Source organism: Panthera onca, chromosome F2 (assembly GCF_046562875.1).
Source record: "Panthera onca isolate mPanOnc1 chromosome F2, mPanOnc1 haplotype 2, whole genome shotgun sequence".
Classification (NCBI taxonomy): domain Eukaryota; kingdom Metazoa; phylum Chordata; class Mammalia; order Carnivora; family Felidae; genus Panthera; species Panthera onca.
Window position 1 is genome coordinate 81,916,029 of NC_138356.1, and position 23,936 is coordinate 81,939,964.

The following is a 23,936-nucleotide window of genomic DNA, read 5'->3' on the forward strand; positions in this document are numbered from 1 at the left end:
TTTTTGAGAAGCAGAAGGAAGCAGCCCTGGGAGGAGGGGAGGCATTGAGTATCCTGAAAAGAAGTGGAGGTACAGCAGCAAGGTCCAGCCGTGAAGGGCCTGTGGCCTGGGGGCCGTGGGGACTTATTCCAGGTCAGATGAGGATGTGCTCTAGCCTCTGTGGGAGAAGGGTGGGGGGGCCGGGGCTGGGGAGGGTTGCAGGGCTGTGGTCCAGGTTGACTGCCCCCTTCTTGTCTCTATGGGTTAGAGCTCCTAGAGGGGGAGGCCAGCCCCTGTCCCCAGGCTGCCTGTCGCCTGAGGCTGATCGTCCCTGCGGCTTGGAAAACAGTTCAGAAAGACCACACGGCTGGTCAAAGCAGGAGCACAGCTCTGGTGGCCGCCACACCCCCTCCCGGCCACGCCCACATCCTCGCCCTGCCCCCCGGGTAGACCTTCAGGGATGAGGCCAGCTGCCTCTGGTCTGGAGGGACCACCAGGCCAGGCCAGGTCGCTGAAGCACCGCCGAACCGCCTCCTTGGGGCCAGCATGACCTCACGAGCTCCTGCCTGTCTGTGATCCTGCCTGTGACCCTTGCTGGGTCCCCATGTCCACTTTAGGGTCACTGAGGAGAGGCAAGGAAGGAGGCGCACCCCTGAGCCCCTGTGTCTCCCGCCCCCGCGGCCTGCACCAGGCTGGCACCGTCTGGCCCTCTTGGTTGCCCCCACTGGGGGTGGGTCCTGGGGGGCAGGGCCTAGCAGGAGGGGCGGGGCTGGGCAGAGGGGAGGGGAGCACGAAGGCACCGGGCATTGGGCGGCAAGTGCCGTGGGTGGCAGAGCAGGGGCCACGGGAAGTGACAACCAGGGAGGGGTGGGACTGGAATTTGCAGTCCCAAGTCACCCTGGCTGAGGGCTCCCCCCCCCCCCCACCCAGTGACAGCATTCACCGGTACGCTGCCCGCTGTCCCCTCTAAGGGTTCCAGGTACGTCTGGGGGAGGGAGACGGACCCATCCCCCTGCCTTCCACATGAGTGCCGTGTGATGGCGCCTGAACTGCAGGACCTCACAGCTGGACGCAGGCGGGACCCAGGGAGCCCATCCTCTGTGGCCACAACCAGTGGCCAGGCGGGTGGCTGAGGGCAGGGCAGACAGCGAGCGGGCGCGGGCGGCCGCGGGGAGGCGGGAGTCCCCTGAGCACCTTCTGTGCACCAGGCACTGTTTCAAGCCCCGAAACACACACGACAGTAAAATCCCACCTCTGTGCATTTTCTGCCGGTTTTCCTCCTGCTCCTGGGCTCCTCCCTGGGGTGTGCTCCCCGGGCCCAGCCCCTCCTCTCTGTGTGGGCTGCTCTGGGGGGGGGGGGGGGCACTGAGGTGGGGGCGGGCACTGGGCCAGGCTGTAAGGAGGAGCAGAGAGGCACCAGCAGTCTACAAGGTCCCTTGGGCCCAGGAGTCCTGTTTGCTCACTGTCTTGGCCTTGAGGTCCCCACCACTAAGTGGCGTGGACCTCAAATAAGGCAAAGAAGATTGTGACCGGTGACCACATGGCCTGGCTGCACAGCCCAGCAGCTTGTGCTGAAGAGTTCACACCGGGGCAGAGGGCAGGCAGGGCAGGGTCCTGCTCTGTCCCTCACCCTGAGAGCACAAGCTGGCTGGTAGACTCAGGGTGGGCAGAGACCGACCCCTCACTCCTGAAACATGCACTGTCCCCGGCAGTGGGGAGGTCCCCGGGAGTGGGCGTGGTCCCGTCTGTGGGAGTAGGTGAGGTACCCTGGAGTGGGTGTGGTCCCCTGGAGTGGGCGTGGTCCCCAGGAGAAGGCAAGTCCCCAGGAGTGGGCGTGGTCCTGTCCCCGGGAGTGGGTGAGGTCCCCTGGAATGGGCGTGGTCCCCTGGGTGGGCGTGGTCTCCCGGAGCGGGCGTGGTCCCCAGGAGAGGGCCTGTCCCCAGGAGTGGGCAGTTCCCGGGACGGGGGCAGGCCAGGGTGTCTGTGGGGGTGAAGAAGGGGACAAGAAGCTGCCTCGGAGCACCAATGGCCCCAGTGTCAGGAGTCCAAGAGCCTAGGACACGGGGCATGAGGGTGTGCTTCTGGAAGCTGCTGCCAAGCATGGATAAGGAGGTGGTGTCTCCCTGCTTGAGTCCCTCCACAGATGTTCCCCTTGTCCTCTATTGTCTGGCCTGGGAGAGCCCCCTGCCTCTGCCTATGCTGCACCCCCACCTAGACTGCCATCCCTCCTTGCCGCTGGCTCGTGGCCCTTTCCAGAGAGCCCTCAATGATGCTGCCCCTGCACATCACACGTGCCAGGTCCTAAGGCTCTAGAATGTTCTGGAATTGGCTGGTGACATATTTGTTACCCCCTTCAGATCATGGCCCCTCGAGTGGCCCCGGTGCCCAGGAATGGCACGAGGCGGACACAAATCCCCCGAGGAGGATGGGATGAACCAGCACGGGAGTGAGGGGACCAGAGAACCAGGTCAAGGGGACAGCAGACACCCCAAGAGAGGCCCCGTGCTGACCGCCCCGTTTCATGGGGTGACTCTGGATGGTAGAGTGAGGGCACCTCCCAGGGTGGCATCGTGAGCCCCCACCCACCAGCACTTCTGCACCAGGAAGTCTCAGTGCCCATCGGACGAGGCTGGAGCATAGGCCTTGGCACCTGTTTGGAATGGGGCACACTCGACTTGCCCACTCTGGTCCCACCACGTCCCCTCTGCCCACATTGCCGTGGTCACCTGGACGCCGTGGCTGCTGATGGATGTTTCCATTTACCGTCTGGGCCTGGGGACCGAGGGCAGCTGATTCAGGGAGTGGGGCCAGGTCAAGTCCCTCATTGTGGCTTGGCATGCAAATGCCAGAAATTTCTGGACTGTCTGAGGAGGTGAACAGCTCTATGGGAAGAAGTGGGGTGATGACTGGCTGTGTGGATTTGTTACTAAAGACCCGCACCCACCACCCCAAGGCTCCGGAGCCTTTTCTCCATCTCTGAGATTTTCTGGGCCATGATCTCTTGGTGGCCCAGGAGACGTTCAAGGGCAGTGGGCCAGCCATGGACATGACTTAGGATTTTGAAGGGCTGCCCCTGCTCCCAGTGGGTGCCCAGATGAGAGGACACAGGGCACCCGGCTCCTCTGGGCCTTAGGCTCCCCACCTGTAAAGGGGTGAGAATACTTTCATTCACTGGATGCAGCAAGATAAGGTGTGCCAGGGCCCAGCACATCCTGGTCCCCACGGGCAGCAGAGGAGAAGTCTGAGTGGAGGACATTCAAGAAGGTTCTGCACAGTCTGAGAAGAAGCCCAACACCTCAGCTGGGCTGATCTGTAGCCTGACAGCAATTTGCCCTTTCTCTCTGGGCCTCTGCTCCCATCTCTAAGGTAGGAACACCTACAAGGGGATTGTGAATGCAGGAGGTGACTGACAGGGAACACATTGTGGACTCTTGTTCTAAGTATGGGAAAGGCATGGGCCCAGTTGTTCCCAAGAGTAAAGGACACCTGATGCAGTTAAGCTCTAGGAGTGAACAACATCACAGCAGGCTGCTCAGTGAAGGATGGACTGACAGACGGACGGACGGACGGACGGATGGATGGATGGGAGGATTGATGGGTGGATGGATGTACGGATGGGTAGGTGGGTAGGTGGGTGGGTGGGCGGATGGATGGATGGATGGATGGATGGATGGATGGATGGACAGATAGGTAGGTGGGTGGGTAGGTGGGTGAGTGAATGAATTAATGCCTAGGTGGTTGGCTGGGTAAGAGGCTAGATAAGTGGATAGAAGGGAGAGTAGATGATTAGGTGGATGGATGGGGGGTTCATGGATGAGTGAATGAACGACTGACGTCAATGAATGAGAGAATGATTGTTTGCTGAGCCCAGGTGAGTGCCAGCTCTGTGGTGGACATGCTCCCACATATTATTTCACGTGGCCTCCCAGCTGTCCTGGAGGAAGACAGGTCTCAGGGCTCAGGTCCAGGGTCACATATGTGGCAGGGGTAAGACTGAGACCCAGGTCTCTGTGACTGCAAAGGCAGTGCGCTCTTGGCTGCACAAAGAGATTTATCAGGTCAAGGCCTCAACAAAACACCCAGGCACAAACCCGAGAAAGCAGGGCAAGACCGAGGTCCTGTCTGTGGGCGCCATGTCACTGGACAGCGTGGTCCTCACTCCTGTTTGATACCTCTTCCAGAAGGCTGCCTCTGACCCTCTTAGGCCCATAGCAAACGCGGTGAGAGCCACGGCCTCTCTCCTTGACTGTCTCCCCCTGGCCGGGAGCCCTGTGCCACAGGGGCCTGCCAGCACGCACAGCAGAGTCCCCGGGCTCCGAACACGTGATGAAAGGGACAGAGGAGGGATGTGGGGGTGGGCAGAGGCAGGCAGGCCCGGACGGCTTCCCAGAGCTCAGCCCGGGCTCATCCCGCCCAACTGGGCCGGGAGGGAGGACACGGCCCCCGGAGCCCTATCTCCCAGGGCCTCTTTCTGCTCTACCAGGGGTGGGGCAGGAGGGGTGTCTGACCTCCCAGCCCCTCCCGGTTCTTCCGGGGCCTAGACTGCCCATAGTAGGTGCTCAGTAAATGTTTGCTGACAGAAGGACTGAGCAAAAGACTCCCAGTGCTTCCCCACCGCCCCAGCCCTCCGCCCTCTGGCCAGTCCCTCCTGCGAGCTCAGCCACGTGCCCCCGTCTCTCCCAGGCTTGCCTCCCTGGGAAAACAGTGGCACCGAAATCCCGACTCGGTTTCTACTCTGCTCCTCACCCCTCCTGACTCAGGGACACCCCCCCCCCCCCCCAGTGCTGCCCAGCGGCGCCCAGAGTAGGGACAGAAAACGTGAATACTAACGAGAGAGAAGCCCGTAACAATTTATTACCTGGCAGACGGCAGACTGGAGAAGACAATTTGATGGTCTTTGATGGAGGTCAAGAAACAGGAAGGCTGTTTTATTAACTTAATTGTTTCAGCGGCAGTAAAACGGGCGCGGGGGCGTGAATCTCCCGTCCTCCCGGAGGTGGCGGGTGGGGGGCTGGCAATTCTCTTTGCAGGGCAGCCGGGGACGGGGGCAGCTCTCTTTGCAGGGCAGCATCCTCCACGCGGTCAAAAGCCTGTGGGTGGGCCAGAGCGGAGGGTCCTGCACAGGGCACGGCTGGCCCAGCCCAGGAGGCCACAGGGTCGGCACCTCCGAGGGCGCAGGGTGGGTGGGGTGGGGGAACGAACCGAACCCCCAGCACGTTCCCCGCAGCCCCGGGCTCCTCCCTCTGATACCTCCCCTCACCTGGAGCCCTGGCCCCACTCTGTGGTCTTAATATCTGTTTAATTAAATAATGAGGTACAGTGAGAGCCCATGACCTCATTTTTGGAGCCACAAATAAGAGATTTACGGGTGCCCTCGTTAGAGCTGCTGGCAACAGGCATCTTCCTGAGCTAAGAGGAAGCCTCACACTCTGGGCTCACAGAAAAAAAGCCGTTTATTAAAATTATTGCCCCAGAGAAAGGGCAAAATGACGTATTTGAGTGGGAAGCAGGAGCGTGCGGTGGTGGGCTTGCCAGAGGAGTGGGGGGCGGCCCCAGGGACCCACCAGCCCCCCCACCAGCCTCGGCCGCCACGGCCCCTCAACCAGCCTCCTGCCGGGGAGGCCAGAGCTCCCCCAAAGACTGCGTGTCTCGCCATGTTTGTCACCCCCTCCCCGTGTCTGGCCGGGACCCCCACCCTTGCCCCCTGCAGCAGCGGGGCCCAAAGCAGAAAGCGGGACAGGGATGTGGCTGGCAGGGAAGGGGGAGGGAGAAGGGAAAGTGCCAGCCCACAACGACCAGGTGAGGGGGGGCACTGATCCGGGGCCGATCAGTGGGCCGCCCCCACATGCTCATCTCCAGACTGGACTCCCCTCCTCCCGGCGGCTGAGTCCCTGCCTGTGCAGATCAGGTCCCTTGAAATAGGTCTCGAAGTGTATCCGCCTCCCTCCGCAGCCACCTCAGTGTCACCACACACAGCACCTCCTCCACTGGCTTGGGGGCCACAGGGGCCCCCTCACTGGTGGGGGCTCACACTGACTTTGGGGGTCACGTGCTCAAAAGTCCCCTGCAGCCTCCCCGACGGGGTCTATGAGCCACTGTACCCTTCCGGACCAGCTGCAAACAGTGCTGGCCTCGGGCCCCCAGAGCAGCTGATGCGCCCATGGCAACACCATGCACCGGGCCCGCCCAGCCCAGCGAGCCCACGGTTCACGTTTCAAGGTGGACCTTGTGACGATGGTTCTCAACACACGGGCCAGGCCGAGGCTTGCCTCTGTAGCGTGAGATGGCCTGGGTGCTTGACCGGGGGTGGGGGCATCACGTGAAGAGAGGGCCTCCGCGGGGTGTCCCCAGGAAATGTACTGTCCAAACTCAGACCCTGGAGAGTGAAGGGGTGTTACTGACGATTCTACCCAGACAACAGGTGCCTACCAGCTCCACCCCTGGCAAACCAGGACATGGGGTCCCCTAAGGGCCCAGAAGCCTCTGAGGTGGAGGAGAGAGCCCCTCGCTGCCCGGGGCCGGCCGGAGAGGTGCTAACCCAGAAAAGCAGCAGGCGGGCTGTAGCCAGACAGGGCCACCGCCTGGGACACGGCCTGGCCCACCTGGTAGCTGTCCAGACGAGGGGACTGGCCCCAGCTGGGTAACCTCCCGACAAATGACAACAGCACAGTCCACCCCCTTTACTTCTCCCCTGAGCCCCCAGCCCATCACCTGTCTGCACTGGAGGGGGAGGGGGTCTGGCAGGCCCCAGACCTCTTACTTCCAACAGAACCTAAGGACCAGAGAAGGCCATGTCCGTCTTGGGTGGCCGAGCCCAGGCCGTCGGCCCTACTGTGGGGCTTCTCCTGAGCAGGCAGCCTGGTGACCTCCGTGCTCTGGTGTCCGGTTCTGGGGGGCCACGTCCACACAGGGGCCCTACATCAGTAGGTGGTCCCACAGTCAGATTCCAGAGGGCCTCGCCTTCCTGCCCAGGCTCCCTCTTGTCCATCCGAGGGTCCCTCAGTCAACTCAACTCAGGTTCCTAGGGTATCCAAAATCTCCCCGAGATTCTGCGTCTCCCAGAGATCCTGCTGCGGATCGGAGGTTCTCAGTCATCAGGAGTCACGGCCTGAAACAGTGAAGGGGTGTCACCTGCCCCCTGGACAAGGAGAGCTGCAGCACCGGGGGACGGGGGACGTGGCTCCCTGGCCGGCTGCCCTGATGGGGAGGGGTGAGGAAGGAGCCCAGACAGATGCCAGAGCAGTACTGGGAAGGGCAGGGTGGGAGGCAGCCCATGACCCCACCCGCTGGGCCTCAAGGGTCCTGTCCTGCTGGGTGGCCACCCCACCTGGGGGCCACTCCTGCCCTGCCACAGCCTCTTCACCCCTGGTCTGCCCACAGGGCACCGCTCCCAACTTCAGCGGGAGAACTCCCACACACCCTCCCGGGCCCCAGTTCTACGCCTGCCACTTCCACTAAGCCCTCTGTTCTCCAGGCTGCTTTCCCACAGGCCTCTCCTGCACCCCAATCCCCGCTCCGAGGCTGAGCACCCCCTGCCTCGGGCGACACCGCGGGCTCTCTGAGCCCTCATCCCGATCACCTCTGTCCCAGTGGCCAGGCGGCCCCCAGGGCCCGAAGAGCCTCGATAAAGACCTGAGAAACGAGTACGTGACCCACATCCTCAGCTACAGGCGCCGGGAGAGCCACCGTTCCTCACTTTGGGCACGTGAGACTGTCCTAGGTCCGCTGGCTCCCAAGTCCATGTTGGCTCTGTGATGCTGCCCGTCTTCTCTGCCGGGCGGTTAGCTGGGTCCCTAAACCTGGTCTGGCTCTTAGCTGTGCCCACTCGGCGTCCGCTCCTCGGAGCCGGCTCCCTCTCCCTCCTGCCACCCCGTGGGTCTCTGGGACTGGAGGGTGGGGTGCACGCACAGCCTTGGGGACTGGGTGGCCAGAGCCGCACCTCCTGTCCTGTGGCTCCTAGCCAAGAACTTTCTTGGTTATGAGAACTGCTTCCCCACCCCCCCCCCCCGCCCTTGCCTCCCTGAATATCCCTCTGTGCCAGGCCCACATGGCGTCCAGTAAGGAGAAGCTTGTCCCGGCCTCCCGGAAGTCCCCGGTCCAGATGGATAAGCACAGGTGTAGACATCCAGGACCCCAGTCCTCGAGCAGGGAGCACACCCAGCGTCAGGCTGGAGAGCGGGGAGTGGCCGGGGGAGGAGGCAATCCGCCCCTCCGGGGTCCTGCAGCACCGCGGGAGCCACCCCACCCCGCGCCCCCTGCCCTGAAGCGCCCTTCCCGGCGCTCCGTGGGAGACCTCTCATCTTGCTCCGCGTGCCTGACCCCCTGGAAACTGCTGGGGTGGGACAGAGGGGCACAGGTGGTGGGGGGCGCTGTCTGCAGAGGTGAGGACTTGGGCCCCCGCTGGGACAGGTGGCGGTAAGCGCACGCTGCCCCGTGTGGGTGCCTGCAAACAGCAGCCTGTCTCACTCCATCACGAGACGCGCTTCGTCGCCAAAACGTAGGACACATTCTCTCAGGCGAGTTTACTGACAAAGGTCAATTTTAAATAAATCAGCGTGCCTGGAGGTTCCGCGCGGCCTGAAATGGCAGTGGCGGCACGGCGTCCTTCCTGGCTCCCAGAGGGACAAGCGGCCAGGAGCACAGCAGCGCTGGCCCTTGAGGCCACAAGCACGGCCGCGGCTGGCGCACTCCGGGGCCCCCCTCTGCGGGATGACGGGTTCCAGGGGCCGCAGCAAGACCTCTGCCGTGGCGCGGACCAGCTCAGGGCCTCGACCCCTGCTCTGCACAACAGGGACCACGCTGTCACCTCAGCCAGGGCCAGGGAGGCTGGAAGGTCCCGCTGCTGAGGGTCCCGGGCCTTCCGGTCCCTCCAGCCCTCATCTGCTGCTTTTATGTTTTCTTCTAACGTAGCACTTTAATTCCTGTGATGCATCTGTCGCTACTTTTGAGTTACCTCCTGGGCAGCCGCTCTCAGGCCGGCCAGAACGGACTTCAGATGTGCCCTTGCTCACTTCCTGCTGGAGATGGCAGCCCCACACCCCTTCCCGGTGTGACCATGAGACACAGCACACTGTAAACGCGATGAACTCAACAACACGGGGCCAAGACACCCACCTTGTGTGATGGCATGCTTTTAAAGAAGCTGCCAGAGGAAAGGGTAGCGGGGGGGGGGGGCGCCCCAAACGCAGAGATGTCCGAGGGTCAACTGGACACGGTCTCCTAGGTCTCCCATCAGGACAGAACTGTCTTCCCCAAGCTTCTTTTTGTTCTGAGTGGATTTGTACTGTCGGGGTCACTTGCTTTGAGCCTGAGGAACTTCAGTGTTTCTCAGAAGGTGGGTCCACTGGTACCAAACTCTCTCGGGTTTTGTGTATCTGCAAACGTCGTTCTCTCTCTTTATTCGGAAAGACAGTTTTGGTGGACGCAGGAGTCTTGGCTGTGGGTTCTCTTCGAGCACTCGGACGATGCCGTCCCCGCGCCTGGGGTCAGCTGCCAGCCTCGTGGGGCGCTCTCGTGACCAGGGAGGGCTTTCCCGGACTCTGGATCGTAGCGTTGGTCCCACTGGAGCTCACCGAGCCGGCTGGACTTGTCGGTGGACGTTTTCTGATAAACCTGGGGATTTTCAGCCACTGTTTCTTTGCGTATTCTTTCCCTTCTGTCTCCTGCCCTCCCCGTCCTGCGGCTCCAATGATGCACATGGGTGTCCCTGTTTCTCCGAGACTGTTTGCTCCTTTCCCGTCACTGTCTTTGCGTTGTGCGATCTGTAGGTCTCTAGGTCAAGATCATGGATCTTCTTCTGCCAGCTCATGGCTACTGTTGAGCCCCTCTAGTGAACCTTCCATCGTGCTTGCTGTATTTTACAACTCCAGAATTTCCACTTGGTTCTTTTACTTTTAATTCTGATCTTTTCATTGGTTCCATTAGTTGCGTCGCTGTGATGGCACCTTCCTTCACTACTTTCCCTTCCCTGTTTGATGCTGGTTTTCTTTCCTCTGACTGTATCTACGGCGGCCACTTTCAAGTCCCCTCCTGCTCAATCTAACTCACACACTGCCAGTTCTGGGGCCTACTTTGTTTCCTGGGGTCTGGGCCACACGGGCTGTTTCCTTGCACGTCCAGGTAGGAGACTAGTCGTTTTAGGTAATGTGCTGTAGCAGTTCCGGGCACGGGCCACCCAGGCCGGATCGTGTCACCAGTCCCATCTCGGGGGCGGTGGGGCGGCCTCCCCCAACAGCTTCTGCTCCAGCCTCCCGCTGCTGGCCAGGGGCGCAGCCCTGGGCTCGCCCACAGTCACCCTGGGAGGACAGCGGCTCCGGCTGTCTTCCCTGCCCCTGAGCTCCTCTCCCTGCCGGCCGAGTGCTCTGCTGTCTTCATTACTGACGCCCTGGGCGTAAAGGGCTTCACTGACTAATCCAACCAAATTTGGCTCCTTTGAAAGAACAGCTCCTGAGATCGGTGTCTGAGATTGTCCCTGACCAGCCTACAGTTCAGCCTGTGTCCCCAGTCGATCCACCGCTCCTCCCACGTGCTGTTCTCTGCGAGCTCCACTTTCCACAAGCACCCTTGAACCTCACCCTCCGTGCAAACGCAGTCAGTCCTTTTGTGGAAGGCCTGGGCCCCGGGGGTGGGTGGGTGGGTGGGGACAGCAACTCCAGCCCTCTGGGCCTGCTGCAGCGCGGGGTGCCCGCCCCACGAGTGGAGGCCCACACACTGCCCGCCCCCATCCTCCACACCCCGGGCCCTCCTGACACAGCAGCCCTCCATGGCCTTGGGGAGCAGGGCCGAGGCCCAGAGTGGGTGGCGGGGGTGGGGGTGGGGGTGAGGAGAACTGGCCCCGGCTTTCCCGGGCTGCTCCCCAGCATGGGCCCTTGCGTCCTCCACAACTGCAGGCCCAGATGCCCCTGGGACCCGGCCCAAGGGACGGGAGCAGAAGGGATGTGTGCCAGCTGAGGGAATTCTTGGAGGAGGTGCTATACTTCCTGCTCCCGGTGGCTGGAAGCAGACACCAGGATGGGGACTGGAAGGACAGTCTTGACGCGAAACGGGAGCCACGTGTGACAAATGGCAGAGGAGCCTGGCTGCACGCACGCGGCCGCCTCACTGCCCTGGATCCCCCTCCTGGACTTGCTGGGCGGGGCTGAAGCAGGCAGGACCTCTGTTCTCTTTACCGCCCTCATGGACCCCCTAACGCCCCCACCGAGCCACCCTCCGCCCCTCACCTGTGTTCCGGCCTCCCCAACTTCCGGCCCTTCTTGGGAAACCTGTGCTCTCTGAAGGCAGGACAGGGGCCTTGTCTGATCACCCGCCGGCCCCAGGCTGAGCACGACGCCCAGCACAGGGCGGGCACTTAACACACGTCACGCCTGTGAACAGACCGTCAGCATGCTCCCACGCCAAGAGAGTCCGCCACAGCTGGCACCCGGGGCACCTCCTCCCCAGAGATGCTCAGGCGGGCCCTCGGAGGCAGCATGGGTGGGTCCCGTTCGCCCCAAATTCTGCTTCCCCCGCGGCACGGGCTGCCAGGAAAGGACACGGTCTGCATCTCTGCGTACCCCCGCCTCCAACCCCATCCCTCCAGAACCACGTCTGACTGCCGTGGCCCCGGGCTGCCTTCTGGCCCAGGTGGGACTAAGCAGAAGAGGTGCAGGCTGGGCCAGCAGGAGAAGATGGCCAGGGCTCCGGGCCAGGGCTCGCAGGGGTCGGGGAGCCCAGGCTTCCTGCCTCAGCAGAAGGAAGGGGGGACTGGTTCTACCCCGTTCCAATTTCCCATCCAGTCTCACAGGGTTCCACCCAGCAACGTTTGGGAAAAAAGATTCTGAGGCTAAAACGTTCTGACCACCGAGCCTGAAGCTGGGCAAGGAGGGATGATGAGCAAGCAGCTGGGAGGGCCCTCGGAGGACAGGTGGGCGTGGAGGCCTGTGCGAGCCCTCGCACGTGGCCATGTACCTCGGTCTGCGGTCCAGGGAAGCTTGCTCGCCAGAGGCCTGCCTGTCCTGCTCCGCCCAGAACCTCCGAGCAGCGCGGCGCCGTGGCTGGTTCTGGAAGGAGCGCCTGGAGGACAGACACCCCCCCCCCCCCAAAGGCCATCTGGTGACGAGCATTTATCGTTAGGTTCCAAAACGGCCAGGACGGGGGCAGGTGGTGAGGGCGCTGAGAGAATCCACGGCCTGGGGTCTAGGGTCCGACGGGGACAAGGCATCCACGGGGGACCTAGGAGGCGGCCAGGAACCCCATCTGCTCTCCCCTCCCTCACGACACCGCCCGGCAAAGTCGAGAACCACGCCAGGCTGTGCGGGGAGAGCTTCTCAGGACGTCCGTCCGCCTCCCCGCTGCCCGTCGCCACCGCCGAGGGCAGCGCTCTGGTGACTCCCGACACCTAAGTTCCCTCCAGGCAGCGAGCAGCTGCGATCCGACAGCAGCGGCCCCGACACACGAAGGAGAGGACGCGACAGCGACAGAGCCCTGCCTGGAGCCATCCGGCCCTAGGACTCGGCGACGAGACTCTTAAAAAGGCCCGTGCTTCGTTCACCATCTTCACACGTGCACAGAAAGCACGCACAGCCCACGTGCTGCCCCACGGCAGCAGCGGCCGCCTCCCGTGTTCAGAAAGACGTGACAGCACCGGGGGGACCGGCCGCACGCCAAGCACCGTTCCCGCGGCTCCCGGAGGGACACACGGCAAACGGAGGAAGGAAAACGTCGCGCCAGCTCGGCCACCAGGCCGTGACTCCAGGGGCACGGAGGTGGGGGGACACGTGGGGAGGGGAGCACGGCCGGCAAGGGGCCGCAGCGGTGCCGGCGAGGCCGGAAGCATCCGGGACACACGGGAGGGACCGCGTCTTCCCCCGGCCAGGTGGTGCCGCCGGCTCCTGCCCGCACGCGGCACAGAGGTGGGAAGGGCCGACCGCAGGAGTTCAAGCATCGCTAGAAACCTAAGCAGCTCGTTCCAGCGCCGGGTCGCGCGTGCGCAAACCTCAGCCTCATTTCCGAGCGCCTCCTCAGGATTCGTCAGCGGGAAGGCGGGAAGCGCGGAATCCCCGGGAGCGAATGGTGAACTTGGAGCCCGGACACCAGACCTGCCGGCAGTGCGCCACGGGCCCCTCGGGGCAGCGGGCAGCCCGGGGGGACGGTCCTGCCCGCCTGTGGGAAGTGACTCCGTCACGCCAGCGCAGCGTGCGGCCCCCACGCCCTGGGGTCCCAGGAGGAACGCGCGGGAGGCCGGGGCGGCTGAGTGAGCCCGCGGCTGAAGTAGGGACCCGCGAGCGGGGTGACGACGTGTGCCTTCGAAGCCGCAGGCGACGGCTCTGCCGACTCACGGTCAGAAGCGGAGTCCCAGCCGTCGCGCCCACCTGACGCGGGGATGGCGGCCACACGGCAGACCCGGGCCGAGGGGACGGACGGGCAGGCCGTGGGTGACGCCGACCCGGTCCAGTGGCCGCAGGTACTGCCATCGCTTGGCCCGAGGACCGGCTTTTCTCCTCCCGGACGCACAGACGTCTCCACCCGCACACACAGCAGGGCTCAGCCAGCGCGCACGAGGCCAGAATCCGCCCGGCACGGTCCTGGGCTCCGGTCACAGGATGTTCCGCTAGGCTATCGGTCTGGCGGACCCTTCCAGAAGGGCTCCTCACGTTCACGCGCCAGAAAACACGACAGGCCCGCGACGAACCAGAACACGCGGGATGGGCCGCCCCAAGTCGCCGAGACCCCACGCCGGGCGCCCAGCCTCCTGGGCGAGCTCTGCCCGGCTCTGCGGCGCCCCCAGCCATCAGTCCTCGGCCGCCGCGGACGAGCAGGGCAGAGGGGAGAGCTCCTGGGGGGCCTCGAGCTTGACCGCGGCCCTGAGGGCCACGCGCCGCCGCTTCGCCTGCCGCTGCCTCGCGAACACCGAGCGCAGCGCGCGCAGCTGCCCCACCTCCTGCGCCGTGAAGCAGGGCTGTCCCTCGGCGAAGCGGACGACAGAGTCAAAGGCCGAGGCCGCCTGCTCCCAGGCCGCCTCGTCGCCGTCCTTCTCCACCTGGTCCGGGCCCCCCGCGGACAGGGCCAGGCCCTCCCCGGCCTCGCATCCCAGCCCGTCTCCCTCGGCGGCCGCGCCCCGGTGAAGCCGGCTGCCGGGGCGGGCCGGGGCCTCTCTCCCGAGCTCCGGGATGTGCGCGAAAGTTTGGTCGTGAGGTTTCGTTGGGAGACGCTCCGGCTCCTCCTCGGAAGACGAGCCTTCGGCGAACGTGGCCGCGGGCCACAGCTTCCTCCAGGCCCGGCTGAAGACGTGGCGGGGCACCGCGCTCCAGGCGCAGGCCACGCTGACGATGGCATCGTTCATGCTGTAACGGGGGTGACGGCCCTGCAGCGTGGCGGGGGGGTTGATGAAATTCCTCAGGAAATCTCTCCGAATGCCCTGGTCCATGGGCTGGATGGAGGTGGTGGCGCCCGCGGGCAGGAAGACGGTGAGGACGTTGTCGGAAACCAGCTGGGACTCCCGCGGGCGCGCCCGGGCACCGTCCAGCAGGAGGATGGCCTTGCCGTCCTCGGGCAGGCCCACCGCTCGGAAGTGCTCCCTCACCGAGGGAACAAAGATGTGATGGAACCAGTCGGAAAAGATCTCCTTGTCCACCCAGGCGTTGCCCTGGGCCTTGTACGCCACCGGCAGGTGCTGGATGCCGCGGAAGGCCCTGGGGCCGCCGCGCTTCCCGATCACCAGGGGTTTGATCTTGTGCGAGCCGGTGGCGTTGGCGCACACGAGGACGGTCAGCCTGTCCTTGTTCTGCTTGACGCCGGGCGCCGTCCCGCCTTCCGGGCTGGCAGTCGGCGGGCACCGCCAGAGAAGGCCGGTCTCGTCAGCATTGTACACCTGCTCCGGGGACAGGCCGTGCTCGGCGGTCAGGCTCCGGAAAAAGCCACAGAACTGCTCTGCCGCCCGGTGGTCGGCCGCTTGCTTTTCGCCGGACGCGTCCAGCTTCTTGATGCCGTGCCTGGCCTTGAAACGCCACAGCCACCCGCCGGAGAACACGCAGGGCTCCGTCAGGCGCATCTGCTCGTAGAAGTCCTTGGCCTTCTCGATGAGCATGGGGCCCGACACGGGCACGCCCTCGGCGCGCTTCCCCAGGAACCACTCGTACAGGACGCGGTCCAGGTGTTCCAGCTTGGGCGTGTGCAGGGTGCGTCGCTGCTCCAGGGCCTTGTTGGAATCCGAGCTGGCAAAGAACCGAAGCAGCTGCGCCTTGTGGGCCTTGATGTCGTACAGGGTGGACATGCCCACGTTGTACTCCTGCATCAGGACCTTCCTGCTCTCCCCCTTCTCCAGGCGCGTGCAGATGTCGATCTTCTCCTTCAGGGTCAGCACCACCCTCTTGCGCTTCTCCCCCGGGCTCCTGCCGGCAGCCTGCTTGGAGGCCATGCGGAGGCCGGCTTGTCCCCGGTGGCTGGGGAGACACTCGCCGTGGGGCCTGGCCGACTTCTTGCCTCTCCCGCCCCTTTCCTCTGCTCCCGCCCCTGCCTGCCCCGTCCCTCTGACCCCGGGGGCCACCGTGAGCCTCCGCCGCTCCTCTGTTCCTCCCTGCGGCGTCAGCTGCGCCTCGGCTTCCGGGCTCCTAGCGACGCCGGCGGCTCCCGCTGCTCTCCGCAGGAGACGACCGGTGTCACACCGCCCCTACTCGTCCACACTGTTGGAACCTGTGGCCTTCTCTCAGGGGGACGACGGCAGCCCCTCCCTTCAAACATGGACCACAGAGTAGAGGGGTCCTGGGAGCCGGTTTCTGCTTAATCGAGGCTGTACCGCCTGTGCTGGGGACACCCCTCTGGGCTCACGGCACGGTCCCACATGCCTCGCTTTAGGAACTGGAAAGCAGAACAAGGGGAGAAAGAACGTTACTGACCACGCGCCTGAGCCACCTGCACACACGCCCCCGTTAGTTTAGACCCGCTGGGAAGCTGCAGCGGAAACCAAAGTGTGGTAGGGGAGACCAGAGACCTGAGCTGGCCCAGGTGGCGTGGCACCGGGAAGGGCGCTGGCTCTTCCCGGCCCTACCAAGTGACAAGTGACCTCTCGGCCATCACAGCTCCTTCAGGCCAGACAACTCCACTCTTTCCTAACATCTGCCCAAACACCCCAGCCCTCCCTGTCTCGCGGAGCAGACTTGCGGGGCGGAGTAGAGGCATCCCTGCTGGACCCTTCGAGATTACCCACCACACTTCACCTGCGAAGACACTGACATCCTCCAGCCTGCGAGGAGTAGAGAGCTGGTGCCCTGATACGGACCGGCCCGCTAGCTGACGCAGCGCAGTGTCTGCCGGGAGGGTCCCCTCACTTCCTTCATGACTTGGTCACGTGGCCCTCACTCCCCTCCCCAGCTACAGCCTGCTCGCTGTCCCGCGACGAAAGACAGGCAGTACTCACCACGGGCTTCTAGCAACTCCCCACCCCACCTCTCACCCAAGCCCTTATTTTGGCCGTGTCTTCCCACAGATATGCAGACCGTGAGGCCAAAGACTAGCCTATGCGGAGCATAAGAACATAGCCCTTTGAGCTCAAACTCTAGGCACATCACCAGCCAGCTCTGGGTGTGTCCCTTCCCCCTTCTGGGTCAGTCTCCTGGTCTGCAAAGTGAGGGTGCTGCTCCTTTACGGATCCTACCCTTATCCTAGTTACTGGGAATGACAGTGTGAGAGCGGATTGCTTGGACCTAGACCGGGGGAAGTAAAAGGCCACTACCCACCCCTAAGAGGGTTCCATATGACAGCACCCCAGGAAGGAGGAGCCTGGAACCTGACAGGAACTAACTCTAAGCACAGCAGGGAGAAGGTGGGGGGGGGGGGGGAGGAGGAGGAGGAGGAGGAGGAGGAGGAGGAGGAGCTGGGACGGTGGAAAAGGCCTCCTGGAGGAGGCTCAGCGCCTGAAATGGGGCCATTAGGGACGTTTCCTGTTGTGCACATGCAGGTGTATGCAGAGTAACATAAGGTAGCTGAGGACACTGTGGACCAGCCTGCGAGGCAAAACTCCCTTTACAATTGAAAGGCAGATACTCCGATATTCTGAAACAACATCTCAAACCAAAGGGTAACCTAATACGGAGAGAGAATGGGGTGGGGTGGGGGTGTAGCCTTGTGAATTCAAAGTAAGCACACGAACGTGCGCGTAAACATCTTATCCTCCTGTGCCCAAAGGATAGAGAAGAAGCTGGGGAGAGGGCATAAGGGGCCAGAGACGGGGCCGCGGGGCAGGGGGGGGGAGCACCTGTCCTTAGAAAAGAGCCGCAGAGATTCAGGAGAAAAAGCGAGCAACCGCCTTCCCCTGGGAGCAGCCGTAGCGTGCAGGGGCAGGAAGGGCCGGGACCGCAGAAACGCGGGGCGCGGCGCGGGGTTGGGGGTGGGGGGTCTGCGCGGCGCAGGGGCCACACCCGGGGCGCCCGCGGGAACCCGGAGCCGAGGGGCAGTCGGGTTTGAGGACACGCCTGCTTTGAGAGCGTCTCTCTCCCGGGACCACGTTTGGGGTGGAAGCTCAGTCCCGGGCACGGGAACAACCCAAACAGGGAAAACCGAAAAAAGTGCAAGTCTGCGCCGGGGGGCGGGGCGCCCGTGGCCGATGCTTTCCTCGAGCGGGGTCCCGGGGGTCTGCGAGGGGCGGCCCCGCGGCGGGGCTGGGACGGGAGGAGCCTCCGCCCGGGGAGCACGGACTGCGCGGCGCCCCCGCCCACCTCCCGGCCCCCCGGTCCCCCGGCCCCCCGGTCCCGCTCACCTGCAAACCCTGGCCGCCGCCACCGCCGGAAGTGCCGCCTCTCCCCGCGCCGCCGGTCCGCGCCTGGCCGCCTTCCCCCAGCCACTTCCGGGACGCTCTAGGCAGCCTGGAGGACTGACTGGGCCTCTCGCTGGCCTTGCGGGCCGGTGCGGAGCCGGTGGGTGGGGCGCGAGGCGGCCTCTCCCCGGGCACCCGTGGGGCGGGCGCGGGGGCGTTGGAGGCTCGAGTTTCGCGCGAGTGGAGCCCTGCGCTGAAGGACGTGGGGGCCCTTGCAGTCCCGGCCAGGGTTGGCAGGAGGACGGTGACGCAGCCCCCCCTCCCTCGGTGAAATCCAGGGGCCGGCGAGGTTTCCTTCCCACTCGGCCTCTTGCTGAGCTGGCGCCTCATCCGCACGTAATTTGCAGGGGTTGCGTGTTGATGTTTGAGACTTTAGAGCTGATGAGACTCACACTTGACCTGATGCAGTCAGAGGAGTTGAGACTTTGGGGGGCCCTTGGGATGGGGTGAATGTGCTCTGCGTGCGGGACAAATGTGAGCCTTTGGGGACCAGAGGGCAGCCGTGGCGGCTGAATAAAGCACCGCCCCAGCCACCACCACCCCCACCGCCGCCCCTTGCCCCACACCCTCATCCCCCACCCCATGAGCACGTGACCTCAGGGGCTTTGCTTATGCGATTAAGATTCTTGAGATGGGGAGATTATCCTGATTATCGCAGGGACAGGGGTGGGGGACTGGGGGAGGGGTGCAGTGTAATCACAGGGTCCCTATAAGAGGGAGGAAGGAGGGACAGAGTGGGGAAGACAACGTGATTCAGGAAGAAGAGGGAGAAAAGGCAATGTGACAACAGACACAGGTCGGAGTGTGTGCTTTGTAGACCGAGGAGGGGCTGCCAACTACGGGTGCATATTCTTTCCTGGGTCCTCAGGCTGCTGACACCTTGTGTCCCATTTTAAGCCTCCGAACGTAAGGTTATTTGTCACAGCAGCCGCAGGGAGCCTAGACGGATGTCCATAGCTCTCTCCGGCTTCATTCACTTTCTCCCCTGGGCTTCCAGGATGCTGTAGCCCCAGGCCCTCCTTCCTCGCCACCCCCCCCCCCCCCCAAGGATCCCTGACCTGCCGGGTTCACTCCTGGGCTCTCCCCTTCTACCCACACCCACTCCCTCCGCGATCTCCACTCCCGTGACAATACCAGCAGGGGCTGGCCGCTCCCACATCCCTGTCTCCTTGCCAGGACCCCTCTTGAGAATTCTAGACGCCTGTGCCCTTCCCGGCATCCCCACGTGGACCTCTGTGAGCACCTCATGCCCAGCATTTCTAAACCTGAGCTCCTGACGCTGCGCAGCCTTTTCCACCCACACAGTCCCCATCTCAGTGAGTGGCAGGGTCCTTTTTCCATTCACTTGGGCCAAAAATTCAGTCACGCTGGACTCGCCTGTCCCTTACGCCCCACACCCAGATAGACCAGGGGCTCTGCCTGGCTCTGCCCTCCCCATCCGTGCCACGTCGGACCTCCTCACTCCCGCCAACTGCTCTCTCCCTGGTCCCCTCGCATCTGTCTTCGCCCCCATATCAGCCATCTACTGCTGCACGATGAAGCACCCCCAAAACTCGGGCTTGAAACAATAGCCGTTTTGCTGCACACGGTTCTGTGGGTGAGGAATTTGGGCGTGCTAGAGGCAGACGTGTTTGACAGAGGAGAAAACCGGAGCACTGAGCAGAACTCGAACGTCAGGGGGACCGAGCAGGGTCTCCTGGGGCAGCCAGGTGGCCCCCCCCCCCCAGGAAGGCTGTCTCCATCCCTGTGTTGTGACACTGTGCTGCCACCTCATGGACACGGGCTCACATGCGGCACACCTCCCCCCCGCCCCTGCCCCGGGCATGGGGCTGGCAGGGGCCTGGGTTTGATCCCCAAGATGTATGGGGTTCCCCCAGATGCTCCCACCAACACTCTGGGGCCCTTGGGGCCCATCTCAGGGACGGAGCCAACTCTGGCCGAGGAGAAAGGGTCATAAAGAGAGGAGGGGAAAGAACTGGTGTCTCCTGGGAGCTGGCGCTGAGGGCCCCACTCCCCCGAGCACCCCCAGTGCACAGGATCGGGCCCCCAGACCGCCCCCGATCGCCACCGCAGCCCCCCCCCCATCGCCGTTCACAGCCAGAGTGGCCTTGAGAGGGTCAGTCTGAGCAGGTCACCCCCTGCCCCACCCCTGGCTTCCCAGTGGGCTCCACACAAGGGTCCCCACCAGGCCCTGCTCTCACTGCTTCCTCTGAGCCCATAGCGTTTCACCTGCATACATTGTACTCAGCCTGGAGGCGGCAGAGTCTCCCGGAGACTCTGGAGTCCTCGGGTGAAGAAACCAGTCAGTCCCCAGAGGGAGGGTCTTGGGGTGACAAGTCTCTTAACAGCAACAGAGGGGGGCTTTGGCTCCAGGCTGAGGGTGTTTGTGAATTCCACACCCTCTGGCAGGGGGGCGGCGCTGCCTGAGGTGGGCCGGGTCTCCTGGGCTCATTGACTGCACTCCTGGAGGGAGAAGAGGAGAACCAGCAGGGGGCCGAGGCTGGGACAGCAGGAGGGGGCAGGTTGGGGCAGAGCCACTGAGGGTGCCTAGGACACCTTTGTGAGAGCCAGGAAGAGGCACCTCCCCTGGGGTGCAAGACCTTTCAGAGAATTAGAGACCGACTGGCACCCGGGGTGGTGGGATGCCCTGGGAGCCTGGCCCTGGTGGGCTGGGGGTGAGAAGTGGGCTCCCAGGGCCCCTGATGGGACTCGGTGCCCCCAGTACACAAACACACACACACACACACACACACACACACGGAGCTTGTGAGACATGGCCTTAATTTCCAGAACCCACAACGGGAGGCCTGGCACGGAGCATGCGTCCCCCGACCGTCAGTGGCCTGGCAGCAAGTAGCATTACCCTCTCGAGTTACGGATGCATTTTTCTAAAGGAAAAGGTCTATAAAAGTAGAAGGCGAAATCAACTGTGGTTTTGTAATTCACATAACATCTTAATTTTTCTAATTAATTCTGCATAAAATATAAGATTCATCCCCCCCCCCAAAAAAAAAGGCATCCATTCAAGTGTGGGACAGGGTGGCAGCCATAGGAGGTCACGGTCTGTCTGCAAAGGACCCCACAGGAGTGGGGGGGGGGTCAGTGATCCTGTCTCCTCCCAGGGTCTGGCCCTGCTCCGGTCCCACCAGCCCCCCATCCTGGCGGTGGGGTGGGGGGCAATGCGGGCGGGCAGGATCTCCAGGGAACCCAACTGGTTGGGCAGGTAGGTGGAAAGCCAAAAGAGAACAGGAAAATCTGGAGCCCAGGGAGGTGACACCAGAGCTAAGGGTGAGTCATGTCAAAGCCACACCCTGACCCCGTCCACTGCAGGGAGTCCCATCCCTTTGTGACAGGTTTTCCAGGCTCAGTCTAGGCTGAGGGGCTGTATTCAGTGTGTGCCCAAAGCATTGATGACAGGACGGGGCACAGTCAGTGACCAGGGTCAGGGCTCAGGGTACTGTCAGGGTCAGGGCTCAGGGTACGGTCAGGGTCAGGGCTTACTCGGTGAGCAGGGTCAGGATTCAGGCTGTGACCCTAGTGAGGACTTAGTTTGGGGCTGACAGGGTCAAAGGTGGAGTCGAGGACTCTATCTAGGGCATCGTGCCATGGGCTTCAATATTCAGTCAGCTGCCCTAACACAGCACCACAGACCAGGAGCTGTAAACAACACACATTTGTTTCTCGCAGCTCTGGAGGCTGGGAGTCTGAGAGCGGGGCGTCGGCAAGGTCGGGTGAGGGGGAGGCCCCCTTCCTGGCGTGCAGACGGCCGCCTCCCCGCTGTGGGCTCAGGGGGTGGGGGGAGCTCTGGTGTCTGATCTTATGAGGGCACTTAGCCCGTCGGGGGGGACCCCACCCTCATGACCTCGTCTGAACCCAATCACCTCCCAAGAGCCCCGCACCCAAGTACCATCCCATTGGGGTTATGGCTTCAATGTGGGAATTTGGGGGGACAAGTCAGACCGTAGCATTTGACTACGGCACCCCAAACCCCACGTCCTTCTCACAGGCAAGGTGCACTCGTTCCTCCCCGACAGCCCCGAAGTCTTAACTCATGCCAGCATCGGCTCCAACATCAGGTCTGGGGGAGACGATGATTCCTTCCAGAATGCAGCGACAAGACAGACACGGGATAGACCTTCCCACCGAGAAGGAGCAGTCGGAAGGAAGGAAGCGGGGCTGGGTCCCAGGCAAGTCCCAAGCCCAGCAGAGCTCGTTGGCTCCTTAGACTCAAGGCGATCCTGTTTGGTCTAATTCTCTGCCTCCCGTACGCTGGGACAGCAGCCTCGTGCCCACGGCCCTGGGCAGGCCTCCTGCCCCCGCGGTTCTGCCGACCTCAGGCTGGAAGCGTCTCTGTGGTGGGGGCGTCCTGTGCAGGATGACCCCCCTGTTGGGACAACCGACCATGTCTTCAGGCATTAGGCCAAACGTGCCCCGGGGCGCAGAAGCACCCTGCTTGAGACCACGGCCAGAGAGTAATCGCCTCGTATCAAATCAGATTAACAAACATTCATGCACCTGTCAATATTTGAGGACTGAATGTCCCAGGCTGGTGCTAGGTGCCGGGTGCCTTGAGTAAAAAGAGACAGATAAGAAAGGCTCCAGTCCGGGGCACCCCCAGTCCCGGTCAGCTGAGGGTGGGCAGACAGGCAGACGGCCAGGCGCAGTGAAGTCACAAACACTTTACCTTCCAAGGCACCTGAGCTGGTGGGATCGCGGGCTGGAGGCGGGGGGTGGGGGGGGGGTGTTCAGGGAGAAAGTTCGGAGCAGGCAGAAAGACGAGGAAGGCAGCTGGAGTGGGGGGACCGCGCTCACCTCCGTGTGAGCTTGAGCAAGGTCCTGTCCATTCCTGGGCCTCAGGAGAGACGCCTCCCGGGGAAAGCGTGCAAACTGGCGGGCGCCAGGCGGCTGGGCAGGAAAGACCCCAGAGGCGCAGCGAGTGCTGGGGAGGTGTGGGTCTCACCCTGGGCCCATGTCACTGTGTCATCTTGATCCAGGACTCAGGGTGAGAGGATGGAAGCTGTCCCCACCGGGAAGGGTCGCTCTGCTCTCGCACCCCCACCCCCACCCCCACCCCTGTCCCTGTCCCAGAGGGCTGGGAGATGACACATCCCCGGGAGCGACCTGCCAGCACCACGGCACAGCCCCTGCTCTACCCTGGGGCTTCCTCCCATGCCAAGGGCATGACGTCAGATGGTAAAGTGAGGTCAGAGATGCCATCTTTGGGCCAGGAAGGCATCAGGAAGTGAAAGGTCCTCTCCCCCCATGGGAGGGGCCCCTCACCGCCCCCCCCCCCCAGACACACTGGGGTCAGCAGGCAGTGGGCGTGGCTTGTACCTGCCGGCACCTGCGGGACATTCCAAGGGGTCACAGGGAGACTGTTTACAAAGGGAGGGGCAAGTTTGGAGGGACAATGGGGACCGAGAATGGGCCCCAGGCCAACAGCAGCAGGAAGCCACTGGGCCCCTGGGCTTGGAGGGGTGAGGGCACAGAACAGTCAGCACAGGCCGGGCAGGGCTAGCAGGAGGGGAGCAGGCTGGCCCATGGGGATGCAGCCACTCACTGCACAGAGCACCCCGCCGTCAGGGCACAGCAGGAGAGATGGCCTGGCCTCTGAACCTCCCGCCCTCACGTCACCAGCCAGGGGAAGCCCTTGGGACCCTTGTGGGACCCCAGGACACAGATGGGGGGAGAGTGGGTCTGGCGTGCAGGCAATGTCCTGCCTTCTGCCACCCCCCTCCTCTTCCTACTGCGTTTCCCCGCCTCTCTTGCAGCTAAAGCTCCATGTTGTATGGGGATTAAGTAAGGTCACGAGGGGTGAGCCTGCACCCAGCCCGATGCAGCACGACAGTGCACTTGGGCCGTGCCAGCCCCCCCACCCCCAAGCCTCCGGGGCACTTCCCAGAGCGGCCCCCTCCCGAGGCACTTCTTGTTTGCACCCATCCAAGGTCTGTCGCTCCTGTGGGACCAGGAGTCCTAGGAGCACCACAGGCCCAGGGAGGTCGCCCTCCACCTTGGACAAGGTGGTCACACCCTTCTCTGGCTTCACCGCTTGGTGTGAGGTGGGCAGAGGCTTAGCCTGGCGCCTCGCCCTGGGGTGGCTAAGAAATGGCCACGGGTGGGGAGGGCGGCCCCTGCCCTGGGCAGGCTCTGCCTTCCGGAAGCAGACGGG

General features: G+C 63.4%; 1 protein-coding gene across 2 annotated transcripts; it reads right to left on the reverse strand.

The window, feature by feature from the left end:
• Positions 1-4,809: 4,809 nt before the first annotated feature.
• On the reverse strand, positions 4,810-17,813 carry JRK (Jrk helix-turn-helix protein). Of its 2 annotated transcripts, none has more exons than XR_013553533.2 (2): positions 6,812-16,719; positions 4,810-6,355 (listed from the first exon to the last, which is right to left on the reverse strand). XR_013553533.2 is itself a non-coding variant. In XM_060611441.3 (2 exons), exon 2 carries the CDS (start codon positions 15,371-15,373, stop codon positions 13,748-13,750), a length of 1,626 nt encoding a protein of 541 aa, XP_060467424.2. In that variant the 5' UTR covers positions 15,374-15,813; positions 17,711-17,813; the 3' UTR covers positions 4,810-13,747. The 2 variants fall into 2 exon arrangements, 1 of the variants encoding a protein (XP_060467424.2); XM_060611441.3 differs by adding an exon at positions 17,711-17,813 and having other exon boundaries at positions 4,810-15,813.
• Positions 17,814-23,936: the final 6,123 nt, after the last annotated feature.

Excerpts from the sequence above, each read along its gene's own strand:
- JRK (XM_060611441.3), bottom strand. The coding sequence starts at position 15,373 with ATGGCCTCCAAGCAGGCTGCCGGCAGGAGCCCGGGGGAGAAGCGCAAG.